This window comes from Ischnura elegans, chromosome 5 (genome assembly GCF_921293095.1).
Source record: "Ischnura elegans chromosome 5, ioIscEleg1.1, whole genome shotgun sequence".
In the NCBI taxonomy this organism is placed as follows: domain Eukaryota; kingdom Metazoa; phylum Arthropoda; class Insecta; order Odonata; family Coenagrionidae; genus Ischnura; species Ischnura elegans.
The window spans coordinates 45,627,007-45,654,229 of NC_060250.1; the positions used below are offsets into that span (position 1 = coordinate 45,627,007).

Consider the following 27,223-nt stretch of genomic DNA (forward strand, 5'->3'; position numbering starts at 1 on the left):
CTTCCTCTATGCTTTAATTGCACAAAGGTTATAATTGATGAATTTGGTTATAATTATTTATTTATTGAGACATGAGAATCTAGGGTGCCTTTTTGCATCTGAGATTTTGCTCAGGAAAATGTGCATGTGTATGCCAATTAGTAATTATATAGCAATAATCTTATGTTATATTAGATTTTTGTGTTGCATTCCCATTTTATTTGGGGCTAAGAATGAATACTGTCCTTTTAACACCATAGAATCTCATCAAATTGCTAGATTTAGTTGTCAGCTATCTCCGCACTAAAGAGATGGGATGTGAATCATAAAAAACCTACCACTCTAGCCTCATCCTCAATATGCCATGATCCTTCAGGAACAATGTTTTGCTTAAGCTGAGTACTGATTTTTGATACCAGCCTCAGCAGTTGCCATCTTTCTTTTGCTGTTTTGGCTCCAAATGCTTCTTTTTCACTGTTTTTTACATCTCCATCAGAATGAACCTTTCCATCCATAAATTCCCTGTTTGACTCCATTTCATGTTTCACTGCTGATTTCCATGATTGGAATAGCTCTGGATCGGCTCTCTCAATCTCTCCCAGTGTTCCTTGTATTCTCACTTGGCCGTTTTCCATGGCTATGATCTAAAGTTAACAAAAATAATGGACTGAAGTTAGTTTTGAACCATGTGATGTATACATATTTTTAATGAATAGAAGTTACAAGTGAGCTTTTATAATAAGTTACGATTAAAGGAAATAGTTTACCACATTTTTATGATTAATTTTGGTAATAAATTCTTTAATCACTAATCCCAACTGTGAGGTTGGATGAATGTAAGAACCACTCAGCATAGAAGTTTTGTTATAATGTGGAGGTGTAAAAGAGCTAAGATTATTACATATCCTTGAAAAAAGCAGCCAGGCAGAGAAAAGACATGCCATCCATGATCATTTTCTGAGCAATTTTTACTTTGGTTTCTGTATTATGCTTTCTCCGCAATTTTTGCACCTTTCCACCAGAAAAATTGTTATTTTTCATTGGGGAATGATAGGAAAGGATAGCTATGGCTTGACAAGACTGGCTGGTTATTGGTGGGTAATCAAGCTTACAATTAATTGCTTGAAAAATAATTGAGGGTGTACCAGCATTAGTGTTGAGTACATTTGGATCATGGATCTGTGTTGGATATCCTGAATAAACCTAGCATATTTTAACAATTTTTCCTATTAAGTATGCATTTTTAACTCACCTGCATTTACAATGGTTAAATCCTGGACTCCCCATTGAATATTTCTACTTTTCAAAAAACGCTCCCATTTGAATTTACTCTATTTTCCCAATAGCCAGTTGGCTGAGAACCTTCCCATTAGAATGGCCAATTCAGGGACAGTAAGTCCACTTTGGTATTTACACATTTTCTCTAGTAACACTGTCTGTTGGCCAAATGTTGATTTTTGGTAGGCCTAACGAGGCATCGACCAAACAACAACGTTGGGCCAACACACTGTGTTGCTAGGGTTGGTACACATTGATGGTACCAGTTTATTGAATAGTGCGTAGAGGTTATCATAGTTAATAAATTGAAAATTATAAACCATCTCAACATATTGGGTTTGCTTTACCTGGTGAATTTTTAGCCCTTGTTCAGTGGAAATATTTTCAACTTTAACTACCATTTTAATATGTACATCCACTGCTTATAATTTTGCATACCATTAAGGATACTCCATTTTTTTGCAAAAATTGCCAATATGCATAATTCTGTATTCATAAAGATATGTCAGAATACAGTGAAAGATTAATAAACTGAATTTTCATGCTAAACCTCACTATGATAAGGAGTTCTGCCCCTTGTATTGTAATGGGGTCATTCACTCGGAGCCAAAATTGCAAATCTGTAATAGAATTTAGTAGATGCAAAGGAAAGATAAGACAAAAAATATATAGGTATTCCCCATTCAGCCATTCTCATAATTTTATTATAAGACAACAAGTAAGTTGCTGCCCACTTTTCATATGTTGGTGACGTCATTAGAGTTCTGGTTCAATAACTCATTTTAGGAGGACATTCCATTTGGGCAAGCAATCATTCCCTGGAGAGTAGATAATATTCAATCATTCAAGGCTGAGGAGTAAATGGGAAGTGGTGACCAGCTCAGCTATAGTTCCTGATTTCATCTATGAAAGGGTTAAGGCAGCTGAATTTTTTCCATGAATAGGTAAGTGACAAATCTAAAAATGGAAAAATATAGGTCTCTTTATTTTTCAATCCGCAATATCTAATCTAATGTAGTTGATGATATTGAAAAACTGGTTAACTGGCCCATCGAAAATGATGCAATCCTTGTGTGAACTCAGCCTTGTTTAATCGATTTAAAAAAATTCAATTCTGATTAGTTTATGAAATGTAATGATTTTTTAAACTCTTTGACTCTGTTCATACTGTTCTTAGTATTTCATATCCCTGCTAATATTTGAGTCGGCCTATTGTCATCATAGTGTTTTTCACTTACATGATATGCATGGGATAGAAGCTGCAATTGATGAGTGACCAATACAACTGTCCTTCTTTGGCGAAGTAAGAGCTTTCTTATACCTTCCTCGAAGACATGTTGCCCAACTTGATAGTCCAAGGCAGACAATGGGTCATCCTAAAATTCAAGGAAATCATCATTATTAGCCTAGAAGCATTTACATGAGTGTATTTTAATAATTTGAACTAGTGATTAAGTCCATTATAGTGATAAAGTTCCAAGTCAATCTGTGTATTGAATTCACTGAATATATTTTCCAATTTATGAACCTATTTCAGCATACCACTTTTGACCTCCAAATGATGACACTCCACTTTTGCCACGGCTCAAAAATGGTCTGTGTTATTTGGAAGGTATGTGTAGGAAATGCATAGGAATTAATTTTAAATACGAGTGGAAAATTTGAATTTAATGAGATATTATTGGAAATATGGTTGCCATTTCTGCTTGTTTTATGCAAGTGATAAATTTAAATATAGAAAAAGTTAATTGAAATTAATTGTTCTTTTTGTTTGTTTGTAATCCCTCATTCATTTTGGATGTAAAAATTTGTCATATTTTTATTTTGTAGTATATGTGTCTCTAGCATTTCAAAATTTTGTTTCTTTGTTTACTAACAGATATTTTTCATTAAGTTTGCCTCATCTCTGTATTAACTCACGAGCATAATGATGGAGGCTCTTGAATATAGTGTGCGTGCAAGAGCCACTCTTTGCTTCTGTCCTCCAGAAAGGTGGATGCCCTTCTCCCCAATTTCTGTTAAATCTTTTTCTGGAAGTATATCCATATCAGGTTGAAGAGCCACTGCAGAAATCACCTTTCCATAGCGTCTCAGTCTGAATACCGATCCAAATAGAACATTGGTTCTAAGGGTTGCATTGAGGAGCCATGGTTTTTGTGCAGCGTATGCAATTGTTGCTCCGCTGTAAAAAGGAACAAATTTTCAAAATTAATCAGAATTTTATACTTAATCATTAATTTCTTAAGTATTCACTACATTATACTGCATCTGAAACTATTTAACTCATGAATTATCTTATGGAGTAAAAGAGTGAATTTGGCATTGAGGTTTTGACTCTTCTAAATACATAATATTCATCTCTAATTCACTTAATCATCAAAATTCCATGAGAAGGTCCACTATTCAATTTCATGCATTTCAATGCATGATATTTCTTGAAGGGTGGTAGTTGAATTATTTTAAGCTTAATGAAATCTGTCAATTTTGAAAAAGTTTTTTTACATGTGTGTTTACATGGCATGGGTTTTGTGAGTATGCAAAATAAATACCTTTTACCATCGTTAGAAAGTTTCATCAATTTCATGGAAAAGTGAAATACTGCTTTTTAATACTCTCTACTACTGTACCACCATCATTGATATTCAGAGTCCACAGGTGGTTATCCCCTGTTCGCTCCTTAGTTTTAGCTTTTTAAACTCTTGAACTCTAGCTGCTGTATACAGTTTTGCATAAGAGATCCTTGTAAATGCACTGGTGCTGTAAGTTAAATGCATTCCATATAACAGCCCATTTCCAGCATGCATGTTAATATTGCTCATTGAATTTTGATGGTGATGAGGATTAGCTGTGAATCTTCTTTAAGTGATAATGCCACTAATTTGAACTTCTGATATTCTCATAGGTCATAACAATTGTCGTGGGCCATAAAATATGCATGTGTATTTTGCTAAAAAAAAGTTGAAGAGGGACAATTGAGTTTGAGATACTAGGTCAAAGTTTTAAATCAATAACCTTTAGTTTGAAAATTAATACAAACTGGCCATGTTGCGTAGGAGTTTAAATTTATAGTTATTTTTAATTCCTGTACCTATGAAACAAATTGGGTAATACAGTAGACTCGTTAATACGAACAGCGTTACATATTACCAATTTCTCGTTATTACTAATTCAGTTCGTTGGTCGCGACGAAAAGGCCTATTATATCTATAGTAAAAGAAACGTTATTACGGAATTACAAATCTCAGTCCTGTTCCCGGCGGTTATAAAATGAACTTTATTACGAAGTTCCACAAAATTGCAACGGCATTTAGGTGGATATAACTTCGCTTCGTTATTATCATTGATCTACGTTTAAGTTCTTTTCTTGTAATGTGTCAAGTCAATTTTCGTTCTTTCTTCAGAAGGAGATACTTCAAATGCACTCAGCATCGTGAAATAAGCTTCATTCCTGTGGAATTATGGTGACCCACTCATTAACACTCGTAAATTGGACTTACAGTTAGTCCTCTTCCTACGCACACTGGATTTACGAACTTTCAGAGATAAATTCGAAAAATTAAAGTGCACCCGAAATTTCTAATTTGGTGCCTTCGGAGTTTGCCCATGCGACACTACGTGGCGTAGAGGAACTATCACTTTGGGCATACTCTGAACAAAGTGTCATTTACTCCGGTGTGAAGTCAGGAACTGTTCATCGTTTCGCCCATTCTTTCTTCCCACGGACCGATTTTTTTCGGCTCCGGCTACGTTGCAAGCTAGATCAATCTGTCACAATCGTGAGTTAACGCTATATTGTGATGCAGTGTTATATTCTGAAGGATAACCACTCTCCTCGATGCTTTATATAGGTTTATCAAATCAACTAACGAGCAAGGTCTCGCAAAGCATCTTCTTCGTATATCGAGGACTTGTGCATAATTTTATCGCATTTATTATACACTCGACTCTGAAGATTATAAATGCGGGAAATTGAAGACAAGAAATTTTGACGAAGTATTATTTTTTTCTTTCGATGATTCCTAAAAGAAACGTTCATATGAAGTTCTTTATTACGAACCTCCGGTTTTTCGGTCGCGTGAACTTCGTAATAACGAGAGTCTACTGTAGTTGTTTATCAATAGTATGAGGCAAAATATAAAAAAAAATTCACCTCTGGTGTTCTGTTAAGATTTCATTTGTCATTTTAAGAGTCTACAAATTGGTATTATGGATTACTTAAAAGGGTCCCAAAATGTGCAAAATTTGAAGGGAAACAGAGAGTTGAGTTGAGTGGCATCTTTAATTCACTCTGAAGGACCAGGGAGTAACATTCGTATTTGAAATTATCTATCTCACCATAGGTAATGTGCAATTGCTACATATTCTTTAAAATCCAATTTATATTTGACATACCATATTCATAAAAATAGCACTTACCTAGCCCATTTGACACTTCCTTTTTGGAGATGCATTTCACCAAGAAGTGCAGAAAGTAATGAGGTTTTACCACTTCCAACTGGTCCGACAACCAAGGTTAATTTACCTAATGAAATAAAAATCAATGAAAAATTAATCTAATCTAGTGGTACATGGTAGTTTTGATGAGTTTATTTTAAATAGTTATATTTACAATTCTGAAATAAGGTTCCTAATTCTGTGGAAAAAATTAACTTATCGCTAGTGACCAAAGTGTGTACTGCTCATTCAAACTCTATTCTCTATTGTAAATAGGTGCTCCCCAGGGGCTTAAAAGGTCAAAAGAAGTCAAATATGTATAAAAAACTGATAAATGTAGTCTGATTATACTACTGATTTCCTTGTATTAAAATTGGATAAATGTCTAGCAATAAAGACGTGATCATGGGAATCAGCCACTTTTGCTTACACTCTCTAAGCCAAGGAAAACTATTTCATTGGAAACTATGGCAAAATTTTGATGAAAGAAGTTGATGATATGGTAATATAAAGAGGTAAGGGGCAGGGGAGGTGATTTGTGCTGTGAATGAAGGAAGGATGGAGAGAAACCTGTGTTAGCATTAGCTTGCTCTTAAAGGAACGTGCCAGTGGGACCACGACTCAACACCCTATGTGATGGAAGGAGTGCTGTACTTGAATTGCCTTTCACTAAGCACTGTCATTCAGCCAGCTCAATCAAGCCAACATTCTAGACAACATAAACCCTATCCTCTAGCAGAAAATGATTGTCATATCTTTTACCTAATTCACAATTATCATGGATTACATACCTACCTACATATTTAGTTGATCAAGTTTATGTATTTATTATATCTATTGACTTCTTGCCTGTTGGCAACCATGTTAATCTTATTGTGCTTCATTCTTAAACATTTGAAGCAGCCATTAATATGTATGTACTGTACTAAAGGGGTGGAATAATTTTTTTCAACACATGCAAAACCAAAGATTGCAAGTTTGAGTCTCACCCAGGTATACAGGGCATGGGTGGTTTTAAGCATGTTCATCTACACAATAATTATAGTACTTGGGGGAACCAGTTGGCATTGGAGAGATTATTATTTACCCAATACAAACCTTGAGGAATGTTCACTTCTGATATATCAAGTAAGTGGGTGGACAGCATTTTATGAGGATCAGCATTCCAAGAGAAGGTGGCATTTTGCACGACAACTGCATCAAAACCATCAGCTTTTGGTCCATGTCTATAGTTGCTGACGGAGGAGGTCTTTGAGGGTTTTGATAGCTGAACTGGTACAGTATTGACATCATTATAGGTTTGACAATTTGCAATCCACTCTTTTACTGGTACTTCTTGGTAGATTTCATTATGCTCTAGGTTTTCTGCTTCAACTTCATCACCAATCCCATTGTCTTTTTCTTTGTCTTCATCCTCCTCTGGCTCTTCTTCATCCTCCTCTATATTGCCTAGCCCAAATACACTGTCTTGGCTTCCTGCCACAGCTACTGCCATCATTCCTCCTGCAGGAGTAGTTGCCTCAAGGAAATAGAATCAACAATGGGAGCATAATTTTTTAATCGGTTTACATACAAGAAGATTTATGCCCAAATTCCTCATGCTGTGCCCTAAAATTACCGTAAAAGCTCAGTAAATGCCATACTAGTATTATTGCATCGAGTGTTTCTTGTATTCAGTTTGCAAACCAAGTTAGATAATTTCCCAATAATATTCTGCCAGGAAAAATTCAAAATCTATTTTAGGAATCTAAGGTATAAAAATTGTGAAAATTTGCACTAAATTGGACCTTAAAGCACTTTAATTGATAAAAAGTTCATGTTTTCCTTTTTTAATAAAAAACAGTATGAATTGAAACCAAAATACCCAGTACGTGGTTGGTCCTGGAAGATTGCTGAATTTTGTCAAATAAAATCCTTTCACAGGTTTTAGATTGATGAATTTAAACCTTCACTCTTGTTCGATGGAAATACTTGAAAATTTTATTGATATCCCTCATGGTAGAGTAGGAAGCATTTGACATGCAATTGCCAAAGTAAAACTTGCTGATGCAGGGAGGAACATTTTATCCATTTGATATGCATATGGTAAATTAAAATATTTTGATTTCAATTTGAAAATATTTATTGTAATTTATATTTAGTTTTTTGGTAATTATTGTAAAAATAATTTGATAATTGGGGGACAAAGTGAATAGTGGGTTGACAAATCTCTCTCATGCTTGCACAGTACCCTGTTCATGCCAATTAAATTACATATAGATATTGCTCTGTTGCATTCTCCTGTTGTAGTTTTAACATTTTCATATATGTTCATGGGATAATAGTGTTAACTTTATTGATTTAAAAATATTTAATACCTCTCTGGGCGCATCAGGTGTTTTAGAAGTATCATCAAGTGTTTGTGAATTTTGAGAATATTTCTCCTGAGTTCCTTTATTTGAAATCCTGTTGTCATCCTCCTCCATTTCTGAATCATCTTGTTGTGAAGGTATGAAACAATTCATTTCAGGAAGAGAAAGAAACTCCTCTAGGCGTTTAGTGCTCACCTTTGAAATAAAAAATTCAATTCTTGATTAATGAATCAGCATAATGTTTAACTATTTAGAACGTGGAACTAATCAATCAGTATTGCAAATGGTATTTAAAATAATTACCATGGCATTAATAGCTATTGGAACGGTGACAGGAAATATGAAGAGAGGCACTGTCAATTGGTTGAACAATGCTAATGCTGCAAAAATATTAGCAGGTGTTAGTGCTGTACTGTCTTCTCCAGCAATCGCAAGATGAGTACCAAATGTAACTAATGTCACCAGAACAGATGAGGCATGAGTGAGGAAAGCTGAAAAAGAGACAAAATATGTTATCAGAGAATGCTTGTAGAAAAATTAGCTATTCATTTTACTATCCCCCTTACTGAAGGTCTCAACTATATTACATGCTCATCTAAATTGGAGCATCATCACAGGAGCAAATTTTTCCATTAAAGAAATGAGACAAAGAATTTTTGCAGCCCTTACTACTTAGTTTGCTTCCTTGTATCTTATTTTAATTCATAATTGCATAAAAGATTAATTATCTCAGAAATGAAGAAGTTGACTCTTGATCATATTTTGTGAATAGGATATTTAGTTATATAATGATGACCTATGATTTTGATACCAATAACTTAGATTATTGTTATTCTCATTTACATTATTATCTCAATCATTCAGCGAGGAGGATTATCAGGCTTAGTTTGCATGCATAGTGGTTAATTTTTTTTTAACAAGCATGAAAAAATATGGTTCATTGGGAATAAAATATTTCTGTAAAGTTACACTAATAATTTTTTGTAATATTGAATTAATTAATTATTAATTGTAATTTTTAATTGTTAATTGTAACAGAAGCCTGTTTGCTCTTCTTTTTGAGTGTATTTTATTTTTATTTTGCTCGACTAGGTATTGATTTTTATTTTTGCCTGTCTATGTTGAATTTCTAGCAATTTGAAATTAATGCAGAAGTCATATTTTTACACAGTTTCACATTCTAGCATTGTAAGAGTAAAAAAGTAATGAACAAGGTTTTTAACATGACTGTGTGTAATCTGATTTTTTTGTGGCTAATAAGTAATTTTGAAGACAGTCATTACTCATTACAGCCCAATAAAATGAGTCTTTGTCCAACAGACGAAGTTCTCGCTCCCTGATGCTTTCAATTTTCCTTAGGTAAACTTCTTCCCAACCGTAGAGTTTTAGCAGCTTGATTCCTTGGAGGACTTCATTTATTTTCCTTAGTCTTTCATCACTAACTTCCTAAAAGTGAAAAGATGATTATTTTTTGACTGCATCACAGGCAACTCTTAAATTTGCAAAAGAGGACATTACCTTTTACTGTCATAAAAACTGATAAATTTAGAATAAGTTCATGTTTAATATAATAGTTTATACATTCTAGTAAAATATAGTCTGAATGAAGAGGAATTTGAAAACATATGATTTCCATGTTTACATGATAATACTTACAGATACTGTTTTGGAATTGGTTGACATTTTTTTACCGATGACAAACTGCAGGGGTGTCATGGTTAGAATGCAAAATGCTGCACCAACTATTGCACTTATTCCCAGCTTTAGATACAGTAGGTACATCAGCACACCAATCTGAAATTAATTGTATCTTGGAGTCAAATTATTAATCATTACTTAGTACTACAAGCAGGGTCACTGAGAGAAGGTATAGCCCTGAGGCAAAGCACTAGTGGTACATACTAGTACATATATTGATTATCTACTTAACCGAGGCTTTCCAAGCTGTGGACAACTTTAGGCTCCAAAACCAGGTTTTCTTGCATATTCTCTTAAGTTATATAAAATTTTATTGAAAAAATTGTAGCAATAATTTTTGGTTCATGAAGTAATCACATGTATGGTAACCATTAACTTTGTCGTAAAATGCTTTCATTTATGGGATGTGTATTGAAGAATGTTTTTGAGACGTCATTCTTAATGATCATTCATCAAATCCTCCCCTCATTGTACATTTTTAGGTTTGGTATTTCTGTGTTTAATTCCCCGATCTTTTGTGTTGAATGTGTTTAATATAAAAACCCAATTAATTCCATCGCTATTATTTCACCTTCTTAACTCACTCAATCCACGCATACTGCTCTTTCCTTTTGCATCTATTTTTTAATTTTGGTGTAATTTCAGTTTCTTTCAACACAATATTTTGTTAAACCATGGTTTCCTTGCAATCAGTTTTTTCACCCTAGGGTATTTTGTCTATCAAAAGAATTCATTTGATAACAATTGTGGAAGTGTGAATCCACAGTCCACCAAATTTTAACTTTGGTGTAAAATGTGTCTCACACCATTTTATCCTCACATCTTATTGAATACATAAGTATGTGTGTATGTGTTTCTTGAAAATGCATTCGCTTTAATCTTCGAAGCTGGTCTCACGATAACCATTGCTTATATTCCCGGTGAATTTGACCTTTATGAAATCAACGGATTAGGTTTGAATGTATTATAACGGAGAACCTGGCTAGCGCTTGTTGCATAATAGCAAGGATATTGTTATGTTGCATACGTTTCAGGATACGTAAAGAAACATCTTACTTATACTGCATCATCTGAAGTTTAATATTCATTTTATCGTGTTCATATCATGTGAAATGATTTGGTTTCAGAAGTTTTACTATCATAATCATCTTTTAGTTTTAAGGTTTTCGCAGCGATTAGATGCACTATTATAATTCATTTTCGGGAATACGTCTGCGTGCTTAATATTTAACTCAACGTTTCGTTCCACTTACTGGGAACGTCGTCAGGAGAATGAAAATATAAACACCTCATAGGTGTTTATATTTTCATATATAGGAATATGTGTTTATATTTTCATTCTCCTGACGACGTTCCCAGTAAGTGGAACGAAACGTTGAGTTAAATATTAAGCACGCAGACGTATTCCCGAAAATGAATTATAATAGTGTATCATAATCATCGTTCGATTTTTCTAAAAATTTGAGCTGGATCCGTGGGGCGACCCTTTCAATGGTGGTCTCCACTATTATTGTCGCTCTTTATCACTTCCCTCTTCTCCTCACGTATTTTTTTACCTTTGCAGCTTCATTTTTATCCTGCAGCGCGATTTATTCTAGTTTTTTGCTCTGCATTTCAACTGTATGCCTCTAAAATTTTCAGGTACGTTTTCCAAAGAGAAGTTCTGCCTTTTCCATCGTATTCAGAAGCGCACCATGAGTTTTTCATTAAAATTTTCACGTTTGCATGCGTTCGTCACAACCTTTCAAAAAATAAACACGGGGCGCGATTGGCTGTCTTACGATTAGCACCGTTTGTCGCCTTGGAGGAGGTGAAGTTCAAATTTGCTTTTGAGAATAGAGGAATACCGTAGGAGTTGGGTGGTGTCGTTGTACAAAGCGAAGTTGTGTTACTCACGGAATAATTTGCCAGGACAAGTTGAGTGAAACATTCTTATTCAGCGATAGAATAATGAGTATCAGCTAGTGTTTTACCATTTAGCGTAATAGAAACTTTAGACAATCGTGTTGTTTGAGTTCTGCTTGGATGTGATTGTTTTACTGTTTACCATTATTCCGTTCGTTTCTTTTTTATAATTACAGTCTCTATGCCGGTGAGAATGGATGTTTTTCGCCTCTGTGACGAAAGTGACTTACGAAGCAATTGGAGCATTTTCCAGAAGATAGACAGCAGTTCCATCATCATTCAAAATGTCGGAATAATTCCGCGGTAGGTGTTAACAACCTTTATTTATCACTGTAGATATCGTGTTTTATTTAGCTTTTGCTATTTTTGATTGGAGTTCATCGTTCCAGTCATGACAGTGATTCCACTGTCATGACTGGAACGATGCGCCGCGCTTTGTCATGTATGTTGAAATACGCCGGAGGAAGAAAGGTTTTCATTTAAATTATATGTTTTATAATGTTTTTAAATGGTAATAATGTCTGGGTATCATATAATCGTTAAAAAGTATAATATTTATTCCAAAATTATTGTAAAAACATCGTTGTTAAATGATTTTTTAGCGATTGTAGTTGAAGTCAAGGGCGTTAAATTTCATGATTAAGTAGAAAAGGCCCATTTTCCATCTATTTCTGGGTTGAATTTAAATGTTGACTGATAGCTCTCTATTCCGCAGAGGTTATGTTTCCTGTTATCCACGGAGTCCTATTAATGATAGCAGATGTATTGCTTCTACGAGTGACAATATTGCAATCGTTTCTGAGATCGCAGTTTCCGTAGAATTAGCTGTCTAGGCGTCAATAATTCAAATGAAATTCTGTTCAAGTCGAACAGACTTTTACCAAGTTGCTCCTGGAAAGTCGAAAAAATGTCTTTTATCCAGTTTTTTCTGAGTGAATGGAATGCCGTAGCATTGTGAGAATGCCCCTCGAAATACTCACTTTATATGTATTGGCCAAAGGATTTCTAGCACTTTTTCAGTATGTTATTTTTCCAGTATGTCTGATTACGATAAGTATACGTCATACCTCATAAGAGCCTCAATCATTTAATTTCATGTTAATAACTTTCATATTTTTAATTGTTTTATTAAAATGAGAGAATGTTTCGTACAGTAATTGTTGTATGCTGTTTTCATTCTCAAATGTTAGAAAACCGTTTTCCTGTCAGACCCTCTCCCTCCAGAAAGAAACCCTGGATCCGCCCTTGGACGGGATATTATCGTATGGGATTCTTTCACTAAAAAATTTGAATAGGGTGGTTTCCTATTATTTTTTTATTGCCTAAATCGAAAGATTATTACTCCTGGAGTACGTATTTCACGCATTTAGATTTTTAAATGACGATTTCTAGTTTTCGCGATTAAATGAAAAGTGAAAATTTTCAAGCGCGCGAAAACGCGACGGCAAAGTATGAATGCCGGGAAATCTCCGTGTGACGTCGTTCTGGTTCCCACTACCGCAAGTGAGGTGACCTTGGGGCGAGGCTTTGAGCGCTGATACGACGCAGGATGCTAGCAAGTAGCCGAGTACCTTGCTAGCTGGTAGCGCTTGGCTTAAATAAGGATTATTAATACCTTATCTAACGAAGAAAACTTTCCGACCTTAGCCGGTTTTAATAAGTGATTATTAAGACATGTTTCCCTGAGCTCTGTGCCTCATGCATGCATTGGTAATCTCAGACGATGTATAACTCCTATCTACACGTATAGAAACTAGGTCCCTGTGACGTCACGTGGAGTGGCATGGCGTGGGCACCAATCTGGCCTTTTTCAAATGAGGATAAAAATTGACCATTGCCATTCGTCTAAACCGGTATTTCTAGAACGAAATAATTTGTATATTATGAATACTTTAATGGTGGGTAACGAATCGCAATCAATGCGTTTCGTTTTCTTTGATGAAGGAAACTACCCTATTATCGCCAGCAGGTCCTGTTATGGGCTGCGTCTTTGATAAAACACGTCCGTGACCTTACTTAGAATGGCTTCATTCCTTTACAACTAGTCAAGGAGAAGCCTCAAAGTTCAATCCACTGCGAGCGAATTTCATCATCATTCAATAGTATTTAAGCCCTCAAGTGTGTCGCACATTTGTTCTTTCTTACGTCGCACAGTGGGCTAAAATAGATAAAAGCTGGCCAAAACCTCAAAAACGATTTTTTAGCTAGGAAGTTGAAACTTCGCATACATATTTTCAAATAAGTTGCGCATAAATTGCCAGGTTATCTGATTCCTGTGCCGTCACGTTAACGATATATTTGAGGTCAGATTTGAACCAATTTAGCGAAATTTAGTTTTTTCAGCCTATTTTTTTATATAACCGTAGAGAAAAAGTAGATACTTCCGCCAGGTGACTTATACCTGCACGTCGTTCTATGAAGCTTCTACATTGTGAATATAAAGTAAAATCTTGCACCTACTGGCAACCCCGAATTTTACATCGTTTTTTCGAGGGTGTGGTCGACTCTGGTTCTGACCGGCGCGGCGGAGGCGGAGAGTACGGCGACGCGGCAAGCGTGTGGATGAGATATGGCCAGATTCACTTTTATATCAGGATAAAAGCTATAATAGTGATTGAAAATAATCACCAGAAAGTAAATTTAATAAATATTCGTACGAATGACTCTTATTATGCAATCGCTGGGCGCTGCAATAAGTACACTGAAAGGCTTCTTCCTTTGAGTGTTTTCGATGTACTACCTACTACGGAGAATGGACTTACATTTTGTGCTTAACGTAGTGAAATGGACTCTTTCATTAACAAACAAACTCTCTATCTAGGCAACAGACGTCCATGATCCATGGTCTAGCTTCAGAAGTAAATTTTTGTAGGGTAATAACGTAACGTACACGTTCATCAGCAGTTTTCAATGAGACGAATGAGTGTGATTCTCAGTAATAATTATTACTTTTACTTTCTCAATAGAATTTTAGTGGTTAAAAAATGCATTGCTTAAGTTAAAAAAAATGATTTTCATTGGCGATCATAATGGGCGTAGCCCGAGTTTATTGCTTAGCGAGGAAGTGGCCGAAGTTTTCAATATACGTAGATGAGTGTATTTAAATTAATCACCTCAATGGAATTTTTCTCCTTAAAATTGACCTCCCATGCACGGCATAAATTTAGGAAATTATTTTCGTTTGATTGAGAAAATGGATTGTCAATATTGCATCCACCTACGATCCTCGTTTTCAATTTTACGCGAAATAGCGTTGATTCGTGATACTTTTTAATACCGTTTTAGACCAATTATTTGAGGATTGTAGTATGACCTCCTCCACGTAATTTCTCGTTCTTTTTTCCCACTTTAGAACGAAGCCCGTAATTCGCGTAGTGCCGGCTATCAAGAAGGAGCATCTGTAATGGGATCTAAAATTGTTTCTGTCCTGTTTAAGTACTTATCGCATCATGATGAGTTGTTTTCTGTATTTTCTGTCAACTCGATTGCGAAGGAAGTTTGCCATATTAATCATATGATCTTGTTATAAAAGTATCGTCTTATGCTCTTTTTGGTAAAAACTGATTGTCCTTGAGCTTTTTTTCGTGCTGAATAACGAGCATTTCAACGTGACCTTCCTATTGTTATTCATGCTAAGTACGTAAAAGGAAATGCGGAAACTGAGTAGCTTAGGTTGCATTTATTTTTCCCATCGGCTTTCCTTGGCGGAAGTAAAGGTAACAGAGCACCAGAGTGATTTTCTAGTTGCATCATAGCTGTGGTGTGTTTAGTTTTTGATATCATTGATGGTAATAATTAACGAAAGCTAAAGAGTTTTTACAGTTATTTGCTAGGAAAAAATATTTTTTTAATTACGTGTTTTAAATATCACTTAAATTATCACTTTTCTTGGATTTAAAGAAAGTTTGATCAAAACTTTCGTTTTCAATTTAATTTAGTTTTTGCTTTTAGGGGGGGGGGGGGGCCGCTGCCCCCTCCTGCCCCCCGCTGGGTACGCCCATGATACTTCTTTTAATGTCATTATAACTCATGGCGGCCGGGTCGTTCTCAGCTCATATGGTTCCATGGAAGTCGTACATGATAATATAAATACTCTAACTAAATTTTTAGATGTGAGTGGTCAATTTTTCTGCACTAGGTTTCAAGTTACAGCTTTGAAGCCTATGATCAATATAATAGCTAAAGCCTTGGTTTCGATTGCATCAAGTTCTCGTCTGCGAAAATTGTGGGCGCTTGCTTGAGAAAATTGAGAAATTCGAGTCTCACTTGGGTGGGTTTTTCACCACTCAGGGTATGAGTGAGAAGTTAGACTTGTTCAATCCGTGAATGTAATGATAAAATAAATTATGTAGTTCCAAATTACCGTATAAACTCGTGCAAGATCGCTACTATTTTCGTTGACGTGGCAGTGGGAATAACAATTTGCAGGTTGACATAAGTGCTTCTGTATCTATGAAATAGCCGCGTAACAGTTGTTGAAACCCCTATGAATAGATCTCATAGAGCTGTCTTCGGGGGTAATTGAGATAAATAAATTTAATTGTGTCTACTAAGTGATGAATTGTCCGGGAAAATGTCAATTAAAAAAGACTTTAAAATCATATTTACCGTAAGAATAAACGGTGACGTTTCCACAACTTTTTGCGCGAAGGTAAATTTTCGATTTTGAATACCTCACCCCAACATGTCATTCAGGAGTTACTGCATAAATTTTATAATTCATTTTCATCACTTAATTTGATATTAGGCAGTTATTTAACTTCACTAAATCGCATTTTTATCTTTTTTGAAGGGCGAATATTAGGTGAAATACAAGTTATACAACAACAGCCTAGAACCTCGAAAATAGTCTGTAAAAGTCAGGGGGTTTCAGTCCGATATTTAAGTCGTCAACCGACTTGATAACAAATAATAATAAAGTTTTTTATTCCATATTAATTACAAACTAAGAAATATACAAAGTGTAAGGATCATTAGGTGACCTAGAAGGCTATGTTTAGGTTACCATTATTATATAAAATTATCTTCCAGGCATTAATTAAAAAAGAGGGAAGAAGGACATTTACCAACATTAGCCAAAATGTTATCTCTTACTTTGGCTATATTAAAATTATCAAATTTGAATTAACAAAGTATTTCTTCAAATTATTCGGTTATGAAGACAACATGTGCTCAATTACCTTGAGAGGGATGGTCTAGGTGTAGTGACCGACCCTAATGAAGGGCATGACGTTAATAATAATAATAAAAAAAAAATTATTTCACACACAACCGAAAACAGCATTGTTCGGCCTTTACATCGGGGTTGAAAACACTTAAGAGTTAACAAGCATCCATGCCCTGGAGAAGGGTAACTTACCCAGGCGGGGATCGAACCCGCGACCTTTGATTTGGCAGACGAAGTCTCTACCCCGCTGCGACCGAGGCCGGCAATTCTTAATTATTTAGGTGTGAAGACTATATGTGCACTATTTACCTTGAGAGGGATGGCCCAGGTGTAGTGCCCGACCCAAATGAAGGACATTACGTTGAAGGCATCATCGGCCACCAGGTTGGTGATGGCTCCGGCGTCCGCGCCGGCCACTGCCTGTGGCGCCGACCCGTTACCTCCGGCCGCACCCCCGGCGCCTCCCTCTCCTTCCTTCTCCCTGCCTCCTCCTCCAGCCCCCGCGTCGCTGCGCTCCTTGTCGATCGGCGCGTCTTCCTCCTCCGTCAGCTTCACGCTCCATGCGCTCAGATGCAGGGCTTTGTCGTAAACGAGTGCCTGCTCGCGGTTAAATGGGAGAGAGGAGATAAACAAGTCATTAAATGGGAGCCAGATGCGGCACGAGCCACGCTTTTTTACGTCTCGCCCCGTCCTCTCCTGTTAATGTGTGGGGCGGGCCCACACGGGTGGCGGCGCGTGGAAGAGTCTGTAGTGGCATCGTGAAAGTTGGAGCTTTTGCTTGAAATGGTCTTATTCGCTACAAGGAATCTGTGCAAGACATTCCTAGAAAAAAAAACATGGGCGCGAAATTGTGACCTTCGTTTGTTCTTTATTTCAGGCAATGCTATGAATGGTAATGTGGCATCGAGTAAGTCTCATATGGCCCCTGTAAAATGAGTTTTTTTCTTTTAAAGGAAGTGTGTGTACAACGGGGAATTACTGAGACGAGTGAAGCAGTCCTACTCATAAGTCATCAGTAGTTATTTTTATTGTAAATTAAAGAAAACTGTTGATATTTCTTTTTAATGAATTTTTTGAAAAAATGTGAAGGTTGCATTTCAGTTCCGCACATGCCTGATCGCTTATGTATTTGTTAGTCTCCTTCCTTCAAAGGTAAGAGAATGAATCTGCGATGCCTCCATTCGTTCGCGAGAATTTCTCGCAAACTAATGCTTTCGCTATCTAAAGTCCTCTGTCATACTTTGGATATGATATCGTATTTTCGTTTTATTTAATAATTAAATTCGAAATTTTGGACTACGAACTCCGTTATAGTACGTAATGCCTAAGTTGATGAACAGATCTAATCGAAGCTCGAAAGAATGCAGCTCACGAAGATATGGTGCCATCGTTGTTTTCACACATTTGTGGCTGCAATTGAGTTATTTTGCCATTTTTTAACGTTGGATTTATGTCGAAAGTAATAAGAACTATCCGTTTTCTGTTAACCCTCTGGTGATTAATCCTTGATATCTGTTTCTACAAGATTGTCGCGACGTCTTTAATCATTTCAAATTATGATTCAATTGATCCTCGCAGTTAATAGTTCAGGTCGTATTACTATCCTCTGCTGAAATTTCTTTATAAATGAGTAATTTTCTAACATATTCTTCGCCTCAGTTGGGTCATTGCCCAGTAATGAGATCAGATGATAATCAGAAGGGTTAAATTGGCGGAGAAATCGTTAGGGTGGAAAATCTTTGCCAAAAGAAACGAGCGTGTGTCTGAGAGACTATAAGGCGTGCGAATTTCTTTTCTATCTTCTATCAGTAGCACCCGTAATGAACGCGGCTATCTAATTCCATATAATTGAGATCAAGTACAACGAAGCCATAGTAATGGCCAATCACATATCTTTTTCCCTCATCATTCATACCTTAGGAATGAATACATCCTGAGGTGGAAATTATGGTGGATATCTATTTTCCGATCATAAAAATTCATATAAAATTTTAATTAAATAAACTATTTAAGAAAATTCTCGAGGAATATTAGTTTAGAATTACTGTTGAATATTGGGGAAATTTTGTGTCGGCTCGTCGCGGTTTTTAAGAGTGTATTTAGCCGTTATATATAGATATAGTTTTACACTTGCGTTTCCTTCATCTAGCATTTATATCATAATCTTGAATCATTTCTCCTTTTGATATTTTGCGTAATTAATAAACTGTAAATCCGCGGAATCCTAAATCAAGCCTGATATTATGGGTGAAAGACTGGGTTCTTGTTCAGCATGTATGTTGCGGCAAAAACAATTTTTTAGGTATCTCATCACCATTTTTCTTTTAATATCAAATTGTAGGCTATTAAAAAGCTAGGTGGCTAACGATAAGACTCGCACGTTATAGCCAGGTTTTTGAATTGATTCAAAACCGATAACATAGAAATGAAAAAAGGCTTGGGTTCTAAGGTGGGATCACCCGTGTGTAATGAGAGCATATTGCGTGAATCTTCTTTATTCAAGTCATTCGATTGTTTGGAGGATAATTATGTGAAAGAGTATTCCCACGTGCGTTGCAATAGCATCTGTTTGGGTGGATGAGTTTCCTGCCGTTTGGGGTGTACGGTGTGAATGTTAATGTCGATAATTTTTCCCATCCCTGATGCTCCGTCACTAGTGAGCCGAGGTAAATGACCCCGCGCTCAATGAGATTCGCGTCGAAGGAGGTCGTTTTCCGACGTAATGAGCCGTCATCGTTGACTTCCCCACACACTGCATCGCACCAGACAGACCATTGTGTTGCGTTTTAATTTCACCCGCAGTCAACGTGAATCATTCCAGTTTCAACGAAGAAAAGGCTTCTTGTTACCAGGTGGCAGTCGATGATAATGACTCGTTTTGTTCTCTGTCAGGTGAATGGTTAATTTAGCTTTCTAATTGAGTGCTCACCCGGAAGTTTATTTTTAACCGAAGCTACTGAAAATGTTGTAAATTTGAAATTCTCATCATTGCCTTACCGAGTTTCGAAAATTTTCACATACCGCTTAGGATATCGATATTTTTCTTCGGGCTCCATTGATTTGGTGGATTATATAGTACACGCAAATTTTACATGTCGATTCTTTGACTGAAAGTTGATTAAAATTCTCATTATTACATATTAGGCCACTCTTCACTTCTTAATAAAGACTAGGCCACCCGACGTAGCTCGGGAAGGATAATAAGGAGAAGTGATAACCCCGATCCCCCCCTAATGTATCCCACGGTTGACTCAAAATTGAAATAAGACAGTAAGCGGAAGACGTTGAACAGCAAACAATGGAAAAAAATATTTCCGTATACCGCGCACGGGATCAGCTTATACTCCGCTCCTCAACATTGATCGCTATGTGGGTTACGTGTGCCCGTACATGCGTAGACCAAAAATGTCGTGTGAACGTATAACCTAGCAAAACGGTTTGCACGGTGTATGGATTGATAGTTTAGCGTAGAAACCGTTGCGTAATGTTTTCCATTTGAGCGTGCCGAAAGGTGTGCCTACCTGGCAGGATGTCCCACCGCAGAAGTTGTATGACATGAAATAACAAACAGCAATGAGGAGAGTGAGCAACGGAAAGTAGCACTACGGGATTTGGGAGCATGAGATGCAACTACATAATAACTTTGGTCACAATTCTTGCAGCCGTTTGGAAATGCGAAGTGGACCGACAAACAGACAACCTCTTTCAAAAATATAGATACTTACCTAATTTTTACTCCTCAGAACGCTATTTTATTTAAGATTATATGTGGTGTACCTTTATTATTATTTAATTTGAATTTCAATTGTGGCAAACTATCGTTTTAGTATCTTTAATACTATTGTAATTCTAAGATTTAAATTTCAAGGATTTTTGTTTGTCGCGTTACGTAATGGACAGTTAATTTATGTGAAAGTTGGGTTCAAGTAAAATATTTTTTTAAGTTACCTTTAATTTAGTTTTTTTTTTTCATTTCTCGTGACCTCTATATTTAATGTTGATGCCATGTAAGGAGTATAGGTCTTGAAGACTTTCAAGTGCAAATTTTTGCTAACGTTTCGGTATATCTATGCACCTTCATCAGGGCTATGAATATGAATTCATTATTTTTATACATAAAATGCATAAAAGGTTAAAACAATTGTTTTTACAATAATAAACTAAAAAATAAATAGAATTAGATAATTAATTATAACCTTTAATCAGTTTAAAACGAAATTATGGGCTACAGTTTTATTATTTTGTCATGATTTTAGACGTTTTATAATCATTCTCCACGCAATAAGTTTTACGATGTGTGATTGAAAATAGTTGCGGAACAAACCCAGTAAATCGTCGCGACGATCGCCCACAAGTACTAGAATGGCTTCTATCTCGTAACGGTTCGTAGCTTGGACGAGCTGGAGTGCAGCGCCGTTGATCCCTGCCGACTCGTTACGAGCAGGTCCTGGTTTATTGCAGCAGAGAAGTCAACAAAGCGCACCGCTACGTAAACTAAGGTGTTTCACTGTAACGTGTCTCTTCCGAGTCCGTTTTGAAATCCGATAATCAAAGTAGCTCGAGATGATGGTGATAGATCTAAGAAGCGAAGAATGGGCTGTCCTTATAGAAAACTAAATTTATTACCCTGTAATCCATTGCTCTGATGCCATTTCCGAGATAAAGATTCCGGAGAAGTCGAAACCCAGGTTGGAAATTGTTTGAATTAAGATTGCATCAAAGTGTACGTCATTCCTTCTTTTTAGACTTGTATATTAATTGCACTTCCGAGTTCTTTTAGAAACTTTGAAGTTATTTAACCAACAAAGAGAGCTACCAAATATGCTCATATCTATTGCTATTCAAATCACGGTACTATTTCAAAATAGTGTTAGCTGTTGTCAAAATTAATACCTTGTGTATATAAGTTGACCAATATGTACAAGGTATACAATTATGGAATAAAAATTGTACTTTTATTATTTTTTTCGTGAAACAATTGGATTCTTTGAAGCACAGTGGAATAGGAGCATGCATGTGGAAATTAATATACATCGTTCGTTAATTGTTGTAATATATATGACTCACCTGTAACGCCCCCTTCAGTCGTATTCCCTCGACGTTGACGAAATGCGTGGATGCTTGTGATAAGGTTCCCTGAGCGATGGAGCCCACCAAAACGACCACAGCCATTACGTAACCGTTTCTGAAGAATTCCGATACCGTCGGGGTGGAGTACTGGAAAAGACAATTGAAGGTGATGCATAACAGTAGTTTCATCATACTATACATTGCTGGTGTCCTAACACCCCCTGCCACACGCCTTTTGGCGGCTTGCGGGGTAGTATGTAGATGTAGATTGCGAGCTTTAGAGATGCATTGCGTTAGTAAGGACCTCAGCCCTCATTCGCCCTTTTCGCGATTTTATCTCTGTTTTCAAAGAACGCTAGGATGCCTTTGTCAAGCACTTTATTGCACATTTGAAGTATTTTACTCAGGGTGCATCGAACGAAATAGTCAATTTTGTTTTAAAATTAATTTCTATGAAATGAAAGTGCATTTCTTTTTCGTATTTATCTCGAAACTCATTAAAATTGACTTATGATTAAGATTCAAATTGACTAATTTTCAGTATTATAATCACGTACAATGAGAGGAATGAGTATTTGACTGTATTCAAGAAAATATCCGTGGGCTGGGTGTCAAGTGCGTTAATTCGACGCATGAAGAATCATTTGCCTTGATTGAGTTTTGAGTTCATATCCCGGTAAAGGCAAATGATTTTTTTACTGTGTGGAAGTCTTTGGTTGTAAAAATAATTATTATTGTTATAGTATTCTACCGATTAAGGTAGGTTTCCATGGAGTATTCGAGAAGCGATCTGGGAGCCTCCCTTTACTTCCAGCACTGCCTTCTTGAATTCACTGTAAGGCCTACTCTCTTTCAATCTAAGAAAGCATAAATTTAACCATGGCATGAAGTATATCAAACCTTAAGGCCGTTTTACACGGTACACGGAATTGCGCAATCTGACGTACGAGCGAAGGCGCAATCAAAATTGCGTCGTGTAAAGCGGTGAATTGCTAGAACACATGCGAGAATGCGTGGATGCGAGACGGCAAAATAGCCCCTGTTCTAATTTCGTTCATGCATTCGCGCAATTTCACGCCATTTTAGAAATTAATGCAGCTCTAACCTGCGCAATTCCGTGCCCCGTGTAAAACGGCCTTTACATAGCCCAGGCTTTTCGTTAAACGCTGCTTTTTCTGTCTCTCTGGTGCTGCTTTAAAAACGTTCATGAAACCAATACAGCAATATTTATTCTGTATGATTCTTACGTAGTCTTACGTTAGCAGCACGGTCATATTTCCTCTATTGGCTCAGTGGGTTTCGCTGCCATGTGGTTTTCCACTCGTAATTTTATCCCTTCTCTCGGGGCTCTTGAGATGTCCGCAAATGCCTGTGGCCTTATCTTCGCACCTTGGCGGTGTTACGAGCGCTGCGAATATCCCGTTCATCCGAACTACTTCATCCCTCTCAGCCCATCTCTCTCCATTCTATTGGATGCGGCCAAAGCTCTTTCTTCCCTCGCCTCTGTCGGCCTAGGTCTATAGCCCGTGCGTGCCTCGCTCTCCCTTCGCACGATGGTGTGAATGGTTTTAACGAGTCAGTTTTGTGTTTGGCCTTCCAATTCTTGCTAACAAAATCTGGACAACCTGTACTGTGTAGAATAACCATAGTAAGGGTACAGTTCTTAGTATCACAAGCAATATACGATTTTTCTATTTGACAGAATCATGAGTTTCAGCATACCTTGTTGTTGCTAGTAGACCTTCCTTTCGGCAGCAGTCAATTATTTATTTATGATAATGGTTGTTACTTACTCCTTTACTTCACTGTCGGTAGTTTAGTCCCGCTTGCTCGAGTACTCATCATTTCTTTAAGCGGCTACTCGTAAAATAGTGTCAGGGCTACGTGTCATATTAAATAATGAAAATTACCTCTTTTGTCCCATGTTTTATGACGTTATTGATTTTTCTGCGTTTAATTGAACTTTTTCAAAGATTTTGAAAAGGTTTTCTAAATCACATTCCTGTTTTTTTGTTTGAACAGGTTAAAAACGAAATACTTAATGCTCGTACATATCGTCTTTTCTTTGAACCTATTTAATTATAGTCTTATTTAGCGCAAAATTACAATTAATACGATATTTTATCGACTATCTTGAATAGGTTAATTATAGGATCAGTATTATATAGGATATAATTATCATTGATGAGCATTTTAGTTATGTCATTTGCAATTGAGTGAATACATTGGGGTTTATTACGCCATTGAAATGAATTTTGTTATTTATCATTGATAACGCTGCGGAAACCATAATATTACATCCTGATTACTCGTAGAGTTCATATTCCGCTCCACATAAATCCATAATTTTCCGTTGATCTCAAAATTGCCTATTCAATTTTCTTGTAGTACACACTTCTCAAAAGATGTGTTTTTTGCCTGCTTCTCGTTTTTTGTTATCATTTATGTGACTCATAACAGTTCCAGGGGAGTAAAATTTGCTGGCGTCAATAATCTTGATAATTTTTCTGTTTCATTTGGTGATTATTTCCTAAATCAGATTCTGTTCAAATCATTCCGCTCGCTTCCGGTCACTGTGATGAAGTCTTCGTTTCAAGGAAAATATTCCGCGTAAGCGTCTAAAGTGTTTGATTGTTATACATATAATGATCCATGATATGGTATATATATAATGATATTCCATGATATAGTGACCTATTAAAAAAAAACAAATGTAGATGGCCAGGCTTAAGGTCACTAGTCCGAGCTTCACCTATGCCTTCATTTTTCAATCAATAGTCAAACTTTACACCTTACAGAAATAGAAATTTCTGTCACTTCTGAAGTAATGGGTTTTTATTAACCCCTTTTCGATACTGAATCGAAAAATACTGTAATTTGATATAAGCGGATTACGTTTTTTTCTTTGAGATGCTATGTCGGAGATGTATATAGGATGGTTTTTTGCAGTTTGAGGTTGATTAAGGGTGTGATAAGCAGGCTGTCTTTCGTAATGCTTTATCTGAATTTTTAATATTTGGTGTGAACCTTGTCGGGAAAATCATGCTCATCGAAAGTGATGGCATAGTAATCAGCCTTACCTGATACGTGCTCGCTGACGACGCAGAGGCGTAATCTATGATGACCGAAATGGCCAGAGGGCCAACCAATCCCGCGGAGTCTCCCAAAAGCTTGAGGAATCCGCCGAGGGTGAAGAGAGGCCAGCAGAAGCGAAGATAACACCGCCAAAGTGAAACCTTCTTCCCGAAGGCTGCTTTGGGTCTCCCTCCAGACGTGGGGAGCGGTGATCCTTTGGCGGACCGCTTCTGTCGAGAGTAGAGAAGTAGAAAGAAAATTGAGATTTAAAAAAATATTTCTTATGGTTCTGAGATCTAAGGGAAATCGCTTTTGATGCCGATGAAAGAGCACCTTGGAATTACTACATTGAGAGTATGCGTGATGCAAAGGCATCCATTTGTGGCATATGGTCAGGAGAAAATAAAATTCCTGATAATTTTGTTTTTACATGGAAAAAATCGCTTTCGTTGGCCAATGGAGTATCATGAATGTAGGAGTAGCATTTCCTACATGCTTCTAAATTGTTAGACCTGATATTTTCCAATTTCCTATTGGGTAGGTCTTGGAAAATCGGATCGGTAAATACATTATTTATTTGACGAAATTCTATCACCTGAGATTAAATTTGGAGAGGAAAATTAATTTTTAAGTATTCTCTAATTTATGGTTGATAACTAAGAAGTTTTTTATTTTAATTTTACCGAATTTAAAGGAAGTTTTCTTCAGAAGCTTTCAGCAAGGAATACTCTTCTAAAGCCCCTTACCAAATTAGTTCTGAATCCATTAAGTTTCTTGAACTGCTGAGGTTGGAAATGCTTTTTTTTCTTCTGGAACTCATTCTAGTTTAGCTTCATTTCCTCTTTCAAGCTCTGTGTCCAGTATCTATGCTCCGGAGGGAGACAATGGACTCACCTACGAGCAGTATTGAGCTTTTATATGTTCTTCCTCTTCCTTAATATCTCAAAATATCTATTCATGTCTTTTCTGTGGATAAAGCAACCTTTCGATCAAAGAATATCGGATCACCTATGCTTGGAGATACAATGCGAGCAGTTGATAGAGCTTTCTTTTCTCCCCAACCGTGGCCATGGCATTATTTTTCATCCAGGACCTTGCGGCGGGCTCGCTTGTGGTCTTCACAATATCTTGATCCTTAAAAAAAAATCGGTGCAATCTGATGTACTCTTTGCCCGTTATTTATCACGTTCTAGATTTCATTTTCGGCGGGCCAGAAAAGAGGATTACAGCATTCCCTCTTTCTCCTGTGTTGTACTGTCCGTTAATGTATGGTATATTACTCGGCGTGGGCACTTAATTGCAAAAATAAAGCATCGTTTCCAGTTTATGATGGGAAATATTCAAGATTTGTCACAACTTTTTACATAAAGAAACTTGGGTACCATATTTTGAAAAAAATAGCTACAGCCCCTCCTGTGCCCATTTGGGAATATAATTTTGATCACTTCATTTTTGACAGTAGTTTATGATGATCAGAATAATGCTGTGTTTTTTTATACAGTGCTCGATTGAACTTGGACACCGTATTAGTGAAAAGTTAAATAATGTGCCTAAATCAAACACTAAATTTCTATGGAAAGCTCAAATTGGTATCTACTTTATATCAAATCTAGAGAAAAAAATCATCAGCAAGCGTATTGAGAACCATAGATTTTAATTTAACCCACTGGTTGTGTTGCCTCTATCACGTAAACCTCTTAGAAGTAAGCAACATCATGTTTGGGCCTGTCATGAAACCATTCCGTCCCTTTAACTACCTTGAAATTGTAGTATTTGACCCTTTTGATTCTTTGAATTAACTTGTCGATGTTCCTGGGTCTGGTGAGACGAGAAATTCAAGAACCGAACGACATACCTTGAAACTCAAAACTGCGTCATTTACATATACATACATTTGAGGACGAAAAAAGGCTATAGGCGTTCGAGGTGTGAGTATGAAAAAGAACGGAGACGGTGAAGTGGACCTAGATAAAGAGGACCGATGAAGTGCTAGACGTAGTAGGTGAGGAGAGACAACTTCTATATGTAAAATGGAGGAAACAGAGGTTATTGATGGAACGAGTTCCGTGCGAGGAGAGGTTGTTGAAATCTGTGTTGGAGGAAAGCATTTAAGGTAAACGATGTAGAAGGAAGAAAACAGTATTTATTGATAGAATGAAAGGGAATATACCTTATTGTGAATCGGAAAGGAAAGTCGATGATTCGTATAAATACTTCTGTATATAGAATTTAACTGGTGGAGTACTAGCAATAGTAATGATTCTAT

At 36.6% G+C, this 27,223-nt stretch overlaps 2 protein-coding genes across 6 annotated transcripts in view; one reads left to right on the forward strand and one right to left on the reverse strand.

Annotated features, from left to right (window-relative positions):
• LOC124158811 (ATP-binding cassette sub-family C member 9) overlaps positions 1-27,223 on the reverse strand; it is a 107,087-nt gene that overhangs the window by 24,420 nt on the left and 55,444 nt on the right. For all 4 annotated transcript variants that reach the window (XM_046534146.1, XM_046534144.1, XM_046534145.1 and 1 more), the window contains exons 4-15: positions 24,963-25,187; positions 21,880-22,029; positions 17,122-17,409; positions 9,699-9,836; positions 9,326-9,488; positions 8,346-8,533; positions 8,049-8,237; positions 6,790-7,210; positions 5,674-5,779; positions 3,178-3,439; positions 2,496-2,633; positions 318-623 (exon numbers count right to left, since the gene is read on the reverse strand). In XM_046534146.1, coding sequence (XP_046390102.1) covers positions 318-623; positions 2,496-2,633; positions 3,178-3,439; positions 5,674-5,779; positions 6,790-7,210; positions 8,049-8,237; positions 8,346-8,533; positions 9,326-9,488; positions 9,699-9,836; positions 17,122-17,409; positions 21,880-22,029; positions 24,963-25,187 — 2,574 coding nt within the window. The remainder of the gene's footprint in view (positions 1-317; positions 624-2,495; positions 2,634-3,177; positions 3,440-5,673; positions 5,780-6,789; positions 7,211-8,048; positions 8,238-8,345; positions 8,534-9,325; positions 9,489-9,698; positions 9,837-17,121; positions 17,410-21,879; positions 22,030-24,962; positions 25,188-27,223) is intronic.
• The window catches only part of LOC124158812 (synergin gamma-like), a 160,745-nt gene that overhangs the window by 11,640 nt on the left and 121,882 nt on the right, over positions 1-27,223 (forward strand). For both annotated transcript variants that reach the window (XM_046534148.1, XM_046534147.1), the window contains 2 exons: positions 2,044-2,201; positions 11,822-11,948. In XM_046534148.1, coding sequence (XP_046390104.1) covers positions 11,827-11,948 — 122 coding nt within the window. In that variant the 5' untranslated portion in view covers positions 2,044-2,201; positions 11,822-11,826. The remainder of the gene's footprint in view (positions 1-2,043; positions 2,202-11,821; positions 11,949-27,223) is intronic.